The sequence below is a fragment of the Lichenostomus cassidix genome, unplaced genomic scaffold, assembly GCF_008360975.1.
Source record: "Lichenostomus cassidix isolate B80296 unplaced genomic scaffold, HeHo_3.0 HiC_scaffold_36, whole genome shotgun sequence".
In the NCBI taxonomy this organism is placed as follows: domain Eukaryota; kingdom Metazoa; phylum Chordata; class Aves; order Passeriformes; family Meliphagidae; genus Lichenostomus; species Lichenostomus cassidix.
This window is the reverse complement of record NW_028147270.1, coordinates 1,241,705-1,256,516: the sequence shown is the minus strand read 5'-3', so window position 1 is coordinate 1,256,516 and position 14,812 is coordinate 1,241,705. Positions and strand designations below refer to the sequence as shown.

The 14,812-nt window shown below is 44.2% G+C and overlaps 1 protein-coding gene and 1 long non-coding RNA gene across 4 annotated transcripts in view; one reads left to right on the top strand and one right to left on the bottom strand.

Annotated features, from left to right (window-relative positions):
* Window positions 1-317: 317 nt before the first annotated feature.
* The window catches only part of FUS (FUS RNA binding protein), a 43,421-nt gene continuing 28,926 nt past the window's right edge, over window positions 318-14,812 (bottom strand). The window contains exons 9-16 of one of the 3 annotated variants that reach the window (XM_085044480.1): window positions 12,805-12,911; window positions 11,624-11,753; window positions 10,019-10,111; window positions 8,928-9,033; window positions 5,705-5,841; window positions 5,317-5,349; window positions 2,138-2,279; window positions 318-497 (exon numbers count right to left, since the gene is read on the bottom strand). In XM_085044480.1, coding sequence (XP_084900606.1) covers window positions 458-497; window positions 2,138-2,279; window positions 5,317-5,349; window positions 5,705-5,841; window positions 8,928-9,033; window positions 10,019-10,111; window positions 11,624-11,753; window positions 12,805-12,911 — 788 coding nt within the window. In that variant the 3' untranslated portion in view covers window positions 318-457. Of the gene's footprint in view, window positions 498-2,137; window positions 2,280-5,316; window positions 5,350-5,677; window positions 5,842-8,927; window positions 9,034-10,018; window positions 10,112-11,623; window positions 11,754-12,804; window positions 12,912-14,812 lie in introns of all 3 variants that reach the window. The other 2 variants (XM_085044482.1, XM_085044481.1) reach the window with 2 other exon arrangements.
* Window positions 2,522-3,488, top strand: LOC146423787 (uncharacterized). Its single transcript, XR_014847336.1, has 2 exons — window positions 2,522-2,604; window positions 3,243-3,488. It is a non-coding gene; the product is annotated as an uncharacterized LOC146423787 (long non-coding RNA).

Genomic DNA, 14,812 nt, shown 5'->3' with positions numbered 1-14,812 from the left:
TAACCCAAACCACGCCCCTTATAGCCTTAATGACCAAGGCCCGCCCCGCGTTTCCATTTATGGTCAAGCCACGCCCCATATGCAGATTAAGCAGCCCAAACCACGCCCCTCCTCCCTCCCTTAAAGGGCCCCGTCCCCATTTCCGCGTCGCGCCCTCCGTGACGTCACCCCTTAATGAGCTCTTTAACGAGCTCCCTAATTAGCCCCGCACCGGAAGCGCCTCATTAGCGCGCTAACGAGCTCGGCGCCAAACCACGCCCACCTCCCCATCCCGTCCAATCAGCGTTCAGCCAAAATAAAAACCCCAAAAAACAAAATTCCCCCGAAATGCCTTTATTGGGGGGGAGGGGCGAGTTAAAAGCGGGAAAACCCCGCGGGGGGAGGGGCGGGGGGGTGGGTGGGGGAGGGGCGAGCAAATAAAAAAGGGGGTGGGGGAGGGGCGGGGTGGGGGAGGGGCTCAGTAGGGCCTCTCGCGTCGGTCCTGCCGGTGGTCGCCCCTGCGGACAGGAAGGGGTTAATCAGCACCGGGAGCACTAATTATTCGTCGTTAATTAATAATTGATAACAGTTAACGATCGCCGGTAGTAATCAAGAGTTCCCAAATCCCACAGATTGCACCCAAAATTCCCAAATTCCCTAAATTTCCCAACCCTCGATGCCAAAATTTCATCATTTGGACCCAAAATTCCCAAATCCCATTATTTCTCCCCAAAAATCCCATTTCTTCCTCCCCAAAATGCCGGTTTTTTCTCCCCAAAAACCCATTATTTTTCCCCCAAAATCCCTTTTTTTGCCCCTAAAATCCCTTTTTCTCCCCCAAAATTGTTTTTTCTCCCCAAAAATCCCATTATTTCTCCCCCAAAATCCCGTTTTCTTCCCCAAAAATCTCCTTTTTTCCTCCCCGAAATTCTGTTTTTTCTCCCCAAAAATCCCATTATTTCTCCCCAAAAATCCCATTTTTTCCCCCAAAAATTTGGGTTTTTCCCCCCAAAATTCCCATTATTTCCCCCCAAAATTCCAATTTTCCCCCCCTCAAAATCCCATTTTTACCCCTCAAATCTTCCCGAATTCCCATAATTTCCCCAAATTCCCCACAATCCCATTCTCTCCAATGTCCCAAAACCCCATTTTTCCCCCAAAAACCCCATTTTCCCCCAAAAAATTCAATTTTTTCCTCCCAAACCCTCAGAATTTTCCCAAAATTCCCCAAATTTCCAATTCCTCACCTGTTGTCCATTTCACTCCCAAAATCCCATTTCCCCAATGTCCCAAATCCCAATTTTTCCCCCCAAAACCCCATTTTTCTCCCCAAAAATCCCATTTTTTCCTCCCAAACCCTTGGAATTTTCCCAAAAATTCCCAAAATCCTCACCTGCTGTTCATCTTACCCCAAAATCCAAAATCCTCACCATAAATCCCGTTTTTTCCCCCCAAAAAACCCATTTTTTCCCCCAAATTTTACCAAATTCCCCACAATCCCATTCTCCCCAATGTCCCAAATCCCCCTTTTTCCCCAAATCCAATTTCCCCAAAACGCATTTTCCCCCAAAACCCCATTCTTTTCCCCCAAATCTCCCCAAAATCCAGTTTTCCTCAAAAACCACCATTTTTCCCCCCAAACCCCGTTTTTCCCCCAAATTTCCAAAATCCCCAAATTTCCCTTAAATCCCATTTTCCCCCAAAAACCATTCTTCCCTTTAAACCCCCATTTTTCCCCTTAAACCCCATTCTTTTCCCCCAAATTTTCCTCAAAAACCCCATTTTTCCCATAAAAAACCCCATTTTTCCCCTAGTTTCTCCCAAAATTTTCCCAAATTCCCCAAATCCCCCAAATCCTCACCTGCTGTCCATCTTGCCCCAAAATCTCTTATCTCCAATGTCCCAAATCCCACTTTTCCCCCAAAACCCTGTTTTTCCCCCAAAAACCTGGTTTTGCCCCCAAAATCCCCATTTTTCCCCCATATTTGCACAATCCCCAAAATCCCCCAAATTTTCCCCAAAACCCCATTTTTCCCCCAAATCCACCAAATTTTCCCCAAAAGCCCCATTTTTCCCCCAAAATAACCCATTTTCCTGAATTTTCCCTCAAATTTCCCCAAATTCCCCCAAAATTTCCCCAAATCCCCCCAAATCTCACCTGCTGTCCATCTTGCCCGGCCCGAAGCCGCCCCTGTCCCCTCCCCGGCCGCCCCGGAAGCCTCCGCGCTCGCCGCGGCCGCGGAACCCGCCGCGCTCGAAGCCCCCGCGGCCGCCGCGCCGCTCCTCGAAGCCCCCGCCGCCTGGAACGGAAACGGGGGCGTGGTCAGGGTGGGCGTGGTCTGATTGGGTGTGGTCAGCCACGCCCACAACCCAAAATGGTGGGAAAAACACTAAAAATGGTGAAAAATCCACCCAAAATTGCCATTCCTCCCATGGTCAATAAAGCTTTTGGAGCCTAATATGGAAATGTGGGCGTGGTCAGGGTGGGTGTGGCCTGGTTGGGTGTGGTCAGCCACGCCCAGAAGCGAAAAATGATGAAAAATGCACAAAAAATGGTGAAAAATCCACCCCAAAATGCCCATTTCTAGCCCCTGCTGGCTTAAAAGGAAATGTGGGCGTGGTCAGGTGGGCGTGGCCTGATTGGGTATGGTCAGCCACGCCCACAACCCAAATTGTGGAAAATTAATGGAAAATGGTGAAAAATCCACCCAAAATTGCCATTCCTCCCATGGTCAATAAAGCTTTTGGAGCTTAATATGTGAAAATGGGCGTGGCCAAGGTGGGCGTGGTCACAGTGGGTGTGGTCAGCCACGCCCACAACCCAAAATGGTGGGAAAAACACTAAAAATGGTGAAAAATCCACCCAAAATTGTCCTTCTTGACTCCCTCCACGCCACTACTCGAAGCCCCTGCCGCCTAAAAAGGAAATGTGGGCGTGGCCAGGTGGGCGTGGTCAGGGTGGGTGTGGTCAGCCACACCCAGATCATACCAGAACCCCAAAAATGGTGAAAAATTCACTCAAAATGGTGAAAAATCCACCCAAAAGTTCCCATTTCTATCCCACGCTGCCTTAAAAGGAAATATGGGCGTGGTCAGATGGGCGTGGTCAGGGTGGGTGTGGTCAGCCACGCCCAGATCATCCCAGAACCCAAAAATGGTGAAAAATGCACAAAAAAAGGCAAAAAATCCACCCAAAATTGCCATTCCTCCCCATGGTCAATAAAGCTTTTGGAGCTTAATATGGGGAAATGGGCGTGGCCAAGGTGGGCGTGGTCAGGGTGGGTGTGGTCAGCCACGCCCATGACCCAAAATTGTGAAAAATCCATGAAAAATGGTAAAAAATGCACAAAAAATGGTGGAAAATCCACCCAAACTGGCCATTTCTATCCCCCTGCCGCCTTAAAAGGAAATGTGGGCGTGGTCAGGTGGGCGTGGCCTGATTTGGTGTGGTCAGCCACGCCCACAACCTAGAATTTTGAAAAAAACACCCAAAATGGTGAAAAATCCACCCAAAATTGCCATTCCTCCCTTGGTCAATAAAGCTTTTGGAGTCTAAAATGGGGAAATGGGCGTGGCCAAGGTGGGCGTGGTCACGGTGGGTGTGGTCAGCCACGCCCACAACCCAAAATGGTGAAAAACCCACCAAAAAATGCACAAAAAACAGTGAAAAATCCATCCCAAACTGCCCACTTCTAGCCCCTGCTGCCTTAAAAGGAAATGTGGGCGTGGTCGGGTGGGCGTGGCCTGATTGGGTGTGGTCAGCCACGCCCACAACCCAAAATGGTGAAAAATGCACCAAAAAATGGTGAAAATGCACCAAAAAATGGTGAAAAATCCACCCAAAAGTTCCCATTTCTATCCCACGCTGCCTTAAAAGGAAATGTGGGCGTGGCCAGGGTGGGCGGGGCCAGGGTGGGTGTGGTCAGCCACGCCCACAACCCAAAATTGGGAAAAATCCACCCAAAATTGTCCTGTTTAGTGTGTTTTTGGGTGGATTTGGGACAATTTTCAGTGGATTTTTTGTGCATTTTTGGGAGGATTTTTAGGTCGATTTTTGGAATTTTTTTTAGGATATTTTGAGGTGAATTTTGGGAATTTTTTGGTGGATTTTTGGGTACTTTTGGGGCATTTTTCAGTGGATTTTTGGGTGTAATTAAGGTAGTTTTGGGAGGATTTTTTGGGTGGATTTGGGTTATTTTTGGGTAGATTTTTGGCAATATTTAGGATATTTTGAAATGGATTTTTGGTTACTTTTGGGGTATTTTTCAGTGGATTTTTGGGTGGATTTAGGGTATTTTTAGGTCGATTTTTGGATTTTTTTTTAGGATATTTTGGGGTGAATTTAGGGAATTTTGGGGAGGATTTTTGGGTACTTTTGGGGAATTTTTCAGTGGATTTTTGGGTGTAATTAAGGTAGTTTTGGGAGGATTTTTTGGGTGGATTTGGGGTATTTTTAGGTCGATTTTTGGGACTATTTAGGATATTTTGAAATGGATTTTTGGGTACTTTTGGGGCATTTTTCAGTGGATTTTTGGGTGGATTTAGGGTATTTTTAGGTCGATTTTTGGATATTTTTTTAGGATATTTTGGGGTGAATTTAGGGAATTTTTTGGTGGATTTTTGGGTACTTTTGGGGTATTTTTCATTGGATTTTTGGGTGGATTTAGGGTATTTTCAGATTGACTTTTTGGATATATTTTTAGGATATTTTGGGGTGGATTTAGGGAATTTTGGGGTGGATTTTTGGGTGGATTTTAAGTCAATTTTTGGGTACATTTTGGGTATTTCTTGGTGAATTTCTTTGCGGATTTCAGGGATTTTTTGGCCGATTTTGGGGCAGATTTCGGCTGTTTTTGGGGCAAATTTTCAGCAATTTTTTAGGATAAATTTTGGGAATTTCCATCTCACTCACCCATGTGGTTTCCTCCTCCTCCTCCTCCTCCTCTTCCTCCCTACCCAGGTGGATTTTGGCTATTTTTGGGTGGATTTTTGAGGTGATTTTTGGGTGGATTTAGGGTATTTTTGGGTGGATTTTTGGGTGGATTTAGGGTATTTTTGGGTGGATTTTTGAGGGGATTTTTGGGTGCAGTTAAACTATTTTTGGGGAGATTTTTTGAGTATATTTGGGTGGATTTTTGGGTATAATTGAACTATTTTTGGGTGGATTTTGAGTCAATTTTTGGGTATTTCTTGGTGGATTTTTTTGTGAATTTCGGGTATTTTTGGGTGGATTTTTTTGCAGATTTCAGGGTATTTTTGGGCAGATTTTTGGGGCAGATTTTTGGCTATTTTTGGGCGATTTCAGCTATTTTTGGGGTATTTTTCCATCTCACTCACCCATGTGGTTTCCTCCTCCTCCTCCTCCTCCTCTTCCTCCCCCGCCCAGGTGGATTTTGGCTATTTTTGGGTGGATTTTTGAGGTGATTTTTGGGTGGATTTTTGGGTGGATTTTTGAGGGGATTTTTGGGTGCAGTTAAACTATTTTTGGGGAGATCTTTTGAGTATATTTGGGATATTTTTGGGTGGATTTTTGGGTATAATTGAACTATTTTCGGGTGGATTTTGAGTCAATTTTTGGGAATTTCTTGGTGGATTTTTTTGCGAATTTCGGGTATTCTTGGGTGGATTTTTTTGCAGATTTCAGGGATTTTTTTGCCGATTTTGGGTTCAATTTAGGGTATTTTTCCATCTCACTCACCCATGTGGTTTCCTCCTCCTCCTCCTCCTCCTCTTCCTCCCCCGCCGGGGTACTTGCCGGCCCCTCCCCCGCCCAGGTGAGGTCCCCCTGGGCCTCCCTCGGGTTTGGGGGCTTTGCACTGGTTGCACTCGTTGCGCCACGAGAAGTTCATGTTCTCGCAGGCCCTGTGACGTCATCGTTACGTCATCGGTGACGTCATAGTGTCACAGGTGACGTCATCGGTAAAGATACAAGTTTAGCCAATCCCAGTTCATCCCAGTTTCCCTCCCAGTTTCCATCCCAGTTTATCCCAATTTCCCTCCCTGTGTTCTCGCAGGCCCTGTGACGTCATGGTGATGTCATCGGTGACGTCATAGCGTCAGCGATGACGTCATCGGCAAAATCAGAAGTTTAGCCAATCCCAGTTCCTCCCAGTTCATCCCAGTTTCCCTCCCAGCTTATCCCAATTCCCCTCCCATTGCTCTCGCAGGCCCTGTGACGTCATGGTGATGTCATCGGTGACGTCATAGTATCACCGATGACGTCATCGGTAAAGATACAAGTTTAGTCAATCCCAGTTCATCCCAGTTTCCCTCCCAGTTTCCATCCCAGCTTATCCCAATTCCCCTCCCTGTGGCTCTCGCAGGCCCTGTGACGTCAGCGTGATGTCATCAGTGACGTCATAGTATCACAGATGACGTCATTGGCAAAGATACAAGTTTAGCCAATCCCAGTTCCTCCCAGTTCATCCCAGTTTCCCTCCCAGTTTCCATCCCAGCTTATCCCAATCCCCCTCCCAGTGGTTCTCGCAGGCCCTGTGACGTCAGCGTGATGTCATCAGTGACGTCATAGTGTCACCGATGACGTCATCAGTAAAATCAGAAGTTTAGCCAATCCCAGTTCCTCCCAGTTCCCCTCCCAGTTTCCACCCCAGTTTTCCTTTCCCAGTTCCATCCCCGTAGTTCTAGCTGGCCCTGTGACATCAGCATTACATCATCAGTGACGTCACAGCGTCAGTGATGATGTCATCGGTAGAGACAGAGCAAATCCCATCCCAGTCCCTCCCAGTTTCCCATCAATTCCTTCTCCAGTTCATCCCAGTTTATCCTCCATTCCCCTCCCAGTGTTCTCGCAGGCCCTGTGACGTCATCGGTGATGTCATCAGTGATGTCATAGCATCGGCGATGACGTCATCGGTGAAGATACAAGTTTAGTCAATCCCAGTTCCTCCCAGTTCATCCCAGTTTCCATCCCAGCTTATCCCAATTCCCCTCCCTGTGTTCTCGCAGGCCCTGTGACGTCATGGTTACGTCATCGGTGACGTCATAGTGTCACCGATGACGTCATCGGTAAAGACAAGTGTTTAGTCAATCCCAGTTCCTCCCAGTTCATCCCAGTTTTTCCATCCCAGCTTATCCCAATTCCCCTCCCAGTGGTTCTCGCAGGCCCTGTGACGTCATGGTGATGTCATCAGTGACGTCATAGTATCACTGATGACGTCATCGGTAAAGATACAAGTTTAGTCAATCCCAGTCCCTCCCAGTTTCCCTCTCAGTTTCCATCCCAGCTTATCCCAATTCTCCTCCCAGTGTTCTCACAGGCCTTATGATGTCAGAATGTCATCAGTGACGTCATAGCGTCAATGATGACATCATCGGCAAAATCAGAAGTTTAGCCAATCCCAGTTCCTCCCAGTTCCCCTCCCAGTTTCCATCCCAGTTTTCCTTTCCCAGTTCCATCCCCGTAGTTCTAGCTGGCCCTGTGACGTCAGCATTACATCATCGGTGACGTCACAGCGTCAGTGATGACGTCATAGTTACAGACAGAGCAAATCCCATCCCAGTTCCTCCCAGTTTCCCATCAATTCCTTCCCCAGTTCATCCCAGTTTCTCCTCCATTCCCCTCCCAGTGTTCTCACAGGCCCTGTGACATCATGATGATGTCACCAGTGACGTCATAGCATGACCAGTGACGTCATCAGTTAAAGACAGCACGATTCCTATCCCAGTTCATCCCAGTTTCCCATCAACTCCTTTCCCAGTTTCCATCCCAGTTTATCCCAACTCCCCTCCCTGTGTTCTCGCAGGCCCTGTGACGTCACGATGACGTCATCAGTGACGTCACAGTGTTGTTGATGATGTCATCGGTAAGGAAAAAACAAAATCCCATCCCAGTTCATCCCAGTCTCTCCCCAGTTCCCATCCCAGTTGATCTCAATCCCTTCCCTGTGACATCCCGTATTTTTTCCCCATTTTTTCTCTATTTTTCCCCATTTTTTTCTCTATTTTTTCCCAATTTTCACCTCTCCCAGTCCAAACCAGTATGAAAACTCACGGGTTTGGACATTTCCAGTCCCCAGCTCTCTGCTCTCCTCCTCCCAGTACAAACCAGTAACCCCAAATCCCATTTTTCCCGTTTTTTCCCCATTTTTTCTCTATTTTTCCCCATTTTTTCTCAATTTTTTCCCATTTTTTCCCATTTTTTTCCCATATTTTGCGGTTTTTCACCCAAACCAGTCCAAACCAGTATGAAAACTCACAGGTTTGGACATTTCCAGTCCCCAGCTCGCTGCTCTCCTCCTCCCAGTACAAACCAGTAACCCCAACCCTATTTTATCTTTGGTTTTTTCCCATTTTTTTGCAGTTTTTTCCCGTTTTTCACAGTTTTTCACCCAAACCAGTCCAAACCAGTATAAACCAGTACAAAACTCACGGGTTTGGACATTTCCAGTCCCCAGCTCTCTACTCTCCTCCTCCCAGCACAAAGCAGTAACCCCAATCCCATTTTCCCCATTTTTTGCAGTTTTTTCCCCATTTTTCACCCAAACCAGTCCAAACCAGTATAAACCAGTACAAAACTCACAGGTTTGGACATTTCCAGTCCCCAGCTCTCTACTCTCCTCCTCCCAGTACAAACCAGTAACCCCAAATCCCATTTTTCCCCATTTTTCCTCTATTTTTCCCTATTTTTTGCAGTTTTTTCCCATTTTTTTACAGTTTTTTCCCATTTTTTGCAGTTTTTCACCCAAACCAGTATAAACCAGTACAAAACTCACAGGTTTGGACATTTCCAGTCCCCAGCTCTCTGCTCTCCTCCTCCCAGTACAAACCAGTAACCCAAATCCCATTTTTCCCCATTTTTTTCTGTATTTTTTTTCCATTTTTTCCCCTTTTTTTTGCAGTTTTTTCCCATTTTTTCCCATTTTTGGCACTTTTTTCCCCGTTTTTGACCCAAACCAGTCCAAACCAGTATAAACCAGTACAAAACTCACGGGTTTGGACATTTCCAGTCCCCAGCTCGCTGCTGCCCTCCTCCCCCACTGGTGAATCCTCCTCTTCCTCCCGACCCTCCCGAGAATCCTCCTCTGCCCATGGGGCCTGGAATGGGGAGAAAAACGGAGATTTTGGGAAAAATGGGAATTTTGGGGGGAAAAATGGGAATTTTGGGAAAAATGGGATTTTGGGGGAAAAAATGGGAATTAGGGGGAAAAAATGGGGAAAAAAAAGGGAATTTCAGGCGAAAAAAAAGGGAATTGTGGGGAAGAAAATGGGATTTTTGGGAGAAAAAATGGAAGAGATTTTGGGGGGAAAAAACAGATTTGGGGGAAAAAATAGGATTTTGGAGGGAAAAAATGATAGAAAAAATGGGATTTTTGGGAAAAATGGAGTGAAAAGATGGAGATTTGGGAAAAACCGGGAATTTCAAGGGAAAAAAGAGGAATTGCAGGGGAAAAATGGGAATTTTAGAATGAAAAATGGGGATTTGGGAAAAAAGGGGGTGAAAAAATAGGGATTTAGGGAAAATGGGGATGTTGGGATGAAAATGGGAATTTGAGGTGAAAAAGGGGAATTTTGGCATTTAAGAAGTGAATTTTGGGGTGGAAAAGGAAATTTTGGGGTGAAAAAAGGTAATTTTGGGGTGGAAAAGGTGGATTTTGGGATGGAAAAGGTGAAAAAAGGGAATTTTGGGGTAGAAAAAGTGACTTTTGGGGTAAAAAAGGTGAATATTAGGATGAAGGAGTGGATTTTGGAGTAAAAAAGTGAATTCTGGGGTGGAAAAAGGGAATTTTGGGGTAAAAAATGGTCATTTTTGGGCGGAAAAGGTGATTTTTGGGATGAAGAGGTGAATTTTGGGGTAAAAAAGAATTTTGGGCTGAAGAAAGATAATTTTGGGGTACAAAAAAGGAAATTTTGGGGTGAAAAAAGGTAATTTTGGGTTGAACAAAGGCAATTTTGGGGTAAAAAAAGGCAATTTAGGGACAGAAAAGGTGAATTTTGGGATGAAAAGGTGAATTTTGGGGTGAATTTTTGGGAATTTTGGGGCAGAAAAGGTGAATTTTTGGGAAATTTTGGGAATTCTCACCTCCCCTGCCGCGGCCTCTCCCTCCTCCCCTGGTGAAATCTGCTCGGCGAGTGGCGAAGGAAACCTTGATGGGATTTCCAGAAAATTCCTTCCCTGGAAAAAAGGGAATTTGGGGAAAAAAATGAAGTGAGAATTGGGGAAATAATGGGGGAAAAATAGGGGAAAAAATGGGGGAAAAAGGGGGAAAAAAGGAGAAAATGAGAGGAAAATAAAAGGGGAAAAATGAGAAGAAAAATGTGGGAAAAAATAGGAAAAAAAGGGAAAAATGAGGAGAAAATGATTGAAAAAAGGGAAAGAAGGAAAAAGAGAAAAAGGGGAAAATGAGAGGAAAAATGAGGGAAAAAAAGAGGAAAAATAAGGAAAACGAGGAAAAATGAGAGGGAAAGATGAAGGAAAAATGAGAGAAAAACAGGAAAAAAATTGGGGAAGAAAAAGCCAAAAAAAGGTTATTTTAAAGGTGGAAAAAATGGAGAAAAACAGGAAGGAAAAGAGGATTTTAGGGAATGAAAAGGAGGAATTTTGGGAATGAAAAGAGAGAATTTTGGGGTAAAAAACAGGAATTTTGGGGATAAAAAGCAGGTTTTTTGGGGAATAAACAGCAATATTTCAGGGAATAAAAGTGATTAATTTTGGGTTAAAAAAAGCAGATTTTGGTTCACAAACCATCAAACCAGTCGATGGCAGCTTTGGCAGAGGGAGGAGATATTTGGGAATAAAAATCAGAATTTTAGGGATAAAAATCAGAATTTTTCAGCTATAAAAAGCAGGTTTTTTGGGGAATGAAAAGGGGATTTTGGGATATAAAAAGCACTAATTTTGGGTTAAAAAAGGCAGAATTTGGTTCACAAACCATCAAACCAGTCGATGGCAGACTTGGCAGAAGGAGGAGATATTTGGGGGAAAAAAATCAGAATTTTTAGAGATAAAAATCGGGATTTTTGAGATATAAAAAGCAGGTTTTTTGGGGAATGAAAAGGTGATTTTGGGGCTATGAAAAGCAGTAATTCTGGGTTAAAAAAAGGTGATTTTGGGTGACAAACCATCAAACCAGTCGATGGCAGCTTTGGCAGAAGGAAGAGATATTTGGGAATAAAAAGCAGAATTTTGGGGATAAAAATCAGAATTTTTCAGCTATAAAAAGCAGGATTTTTGGGGAAGGAAAAGGGGATTTTTGGGATATGAAAAGCACTAATTTTGGGTTAAAAAAAGGTGATTTTGGTTCACAAACCATCAAACCAGTCGATGGCAGCTTTGGCAGAGGGAGGAGATATTTGGGGAAAAAAATCAGAATTTTTAGGGATAAAAATGGCGATTTTTGGGATATAAAAATCAGGTTTTTTGGGGAATGAAAAGGGGATTTTGGGCTATAAAAAGCACTATTTTTGGGTTAAAAAAAGATGATTTTGGGTGACAAACCATCAAACCAGTCGATGGCAGCTTTGGCAGAAGGAGGAGATATTTGGGAATAAAAAGCAGAATTTTTAGGGATTAAAATCCCGATTTTTGGGATATAAAAATCGGGATTTTTGAGAACAGAAAAAGGGATTTTGGGGCTATAAAGGGCAGTGATTTTGGGTTAAAAAAAGGTGATTTTGGGTGACAAACCATCAAACCAGTCGATGGCAGCTTTGGCAGAAGGAGGATCATCGAAGCTCACAGTCGCTTCTCCCTTCAGCTTTCCTGTCTCGCGGTCAGTGTAGAGATTGATCATGGGCTGGCCGGTCTTCTTGTTGGTCTGGGGGGACAGAGTGACCACTGAGTGACCACTGAGTGACCACTGAGTGACCATGAGTGACCACTGAGTGACCATCGAGTTAGAGAATAAACACACTGAGTTATCAGTGAGTTATCACAGTGTAGAGATTGATCATGGGCTGGCCGGTCTTCTTGTTGGTCTGGGGGGACAGAGTGACCACTGAGTGACCACTGAGTGACCACTGAGTGACCAGAGTGACCGCTGAGTGACCACTGAGTGACCATGAGTGATCACAGAATTAGTTATCAGTGAGTTATCACAGTGTAGAGATTGATCATGGGCTGGCCGGTCTTCTTGTTGGTCTGGGGACAGAGTGACCACTGAGTGACCACTGAGTGACCACAGTGACCACTGAGTGACCATCGAGTTATCATTGAGTTATCACTGAGTTATCAGTGAGTTATCAGTGAGTTATCCCAGTGTAGAGATTGATCATGGGCTGGCCGGTCTGACTGTTGGTCTGGGGGGACAGAGTGACCACTGAGTGACCACTGAGTGACCGCTGAGTGACCGCTGAGTGACCGCTGAGTGACCGCTGAGTGACCACTGAGTGACACTGAGTGACCAGAGTAACCACTGAGTGACTATTAGTGACCAATGAGTGACCACTGAGTGACCAGTGAGTGACCCCTGAGTGACCCCTGAGTGACCATCGAGTTATCATTGAGTGACCACTGAGTGACCACTGAGTGACCACAAGTGACCACCACTGCAGGTCTGCAACCATTGATGATCCCGATCTGTTTGAAGTAATCAGCCTAACCCTGTCTCAGGTGTCCCCAGGTGTGTCCCCAGGTGTGTCTCAGGTGTCCCCAGGTGTATTTCCAATGTCCCCAGGTGTATCTCAGCTGTCCCCACGTGTGTCCCAGGTGTCCCCCAACTGTCCCCAGGTGTATCTCAGGTGTCCCCAGCTGTCCCCAGGTGTGTCACAGGTGTCCCCAGGTGTGTCCCCAATGTCCCCAGGTGTGTCCCAGGTGTGTCACAGCTGTCCCCAGGTGTCCCCAGGTGTGTCACAGGTGTCCCCAGGTACCTTGATGATGCCGATCTGTTTGAAGTAATCCGCCACCGACTCGATGGTGACGTTCTCTCCCAGCCCCTGCACGAAGATGGTGTTGTTGTCCGAGTTGTCCTGCTCCCCTGGGGGGATTAATTAACTCATTAGCGCTAATTAGTAATGTTAATTGACTCGTTAACATTCACAGTGACTAATTAAACCTCATTAATCACAACCTGGAAGCCAAAATTGGCCCCAATTCCCCTCCCCCACCCCATTTTGGGGCTGTTTTAATTTTCCTGCTCCCCTTGGGTTAATTATTTAATTATCACTAATTAATTATCATTAATTATCGCTAATTAATTAGGCTAATTAACTACTTAGTGCTAATTACCCTTACTAACCACAACCTAATTAACTCCCCATTACCAATCATTAATTAAATCCCTCATTAACACCAATTAACCCATTCAACAGCACTAATTAACTCCGTTAATTACCCCACTAATTCACTAATTACCCCAACAAAATCACTTTACACCCATAATTAACCCCTTTAACAGCACTAATTAACCTCAATTAACTCCTTTAATTACACTAATTAAGCCCAACCCACCCCTTAACGAATCACTTAATTACCATTAATTACCCCAATCAAATCCTTTACCACCCTCATTAATTATATTAACCAATTAACCCCAATTAACCCCATTAATTATCCCCACTAATTAACCCCAACCCATCCCTCATTCCCCTTCATCACCACTAATTAGCCCTTAATTACCACCATTAATTACCCCAATTAAACCTCTTATAACCTCTAATTAATCCCATTAATTGAACTCATCAACCCCAATTAACTCCATTAATCATCCCCACTAATTAACCGAATCCCATCCCTTATTCCCCCTTCGTCACCACTAATTAACCCCTAATTACCACCATTAATTACCCCAATTAAATCCTTTACCACCTTCAATTAATCCCATTAATTGAACTCATCAACCCCAATTAACTCCATTAATCATCCCCACTAATTATCTGAATCCCATCCCTTATTCCCCCTTATTCACCACTAATTAGCCCCTAATTACCACCATTAATTACCCCAATTAAATCCTTTACCACCTTCAATTAATCCCATTAATTAAACTCACCTACCCCAATTAACTCCACTAATTATCACCACTAATTAACCCCAACCCACCCCTCATCTCCCCCTTCATCACCACTAATTAGCCCTTAATTACCACCATTAATTAATTAAATCCTTTATTCTCCCCAAATATTTGCTTCATTAGCACTAATTAACTCTATTAATAATACCCATTAATTACCCCAATTAAACCCTTTACTCCCCCCAATTACTCCCTTCAATAGCACTAATTACCTCTCATTAACTCCATTAATTAGCCCCATTAACTACCCCATTTACTGCCATTAATTACCCCAATTAAACCCTTTATCAGCTGTAATTAACTCCTTCAATAACCCTAATTAATCCCAATTAACTCTCTGAATTATCCCCACTAATTAACCCCTAATTACCCCCATTAATTACCCCAATTAAATCCTTTACCACCTTCAATTAATCCCATTAATCAAACTAATTAACCCCAATTAACTCCATTAATTACCCCAATTAAGCCCTTCATCACCTGCAATTAACCCCTTCAATAACACTAATTAATCCCAATTAACTCTCTGAATTATCCCCACTAATTAACCCCTAATTACCCCCGTTAATTACCCCAATCAAATCCTTTACCACCTTCAATTAATCCCATTAATTGAACTAATTAACCCCAATTAACTCCATTAATTATCACCACTAATTAACCCCAACCCATCCCTCATTTCCCCCTTCATCACCACTAATTAGCCCCTAATTACCACCCTTAATTACCCCAATTAAATCCTTTTTCACCCTCAATTAATCCCATTAATCGAACTAATTAACCCCAATTAACTCCATTATTCAGTGGCACTAATTAACTCCAATCCACCCCTTAACAAATCACTTCATTACCACTAATTAACCCCT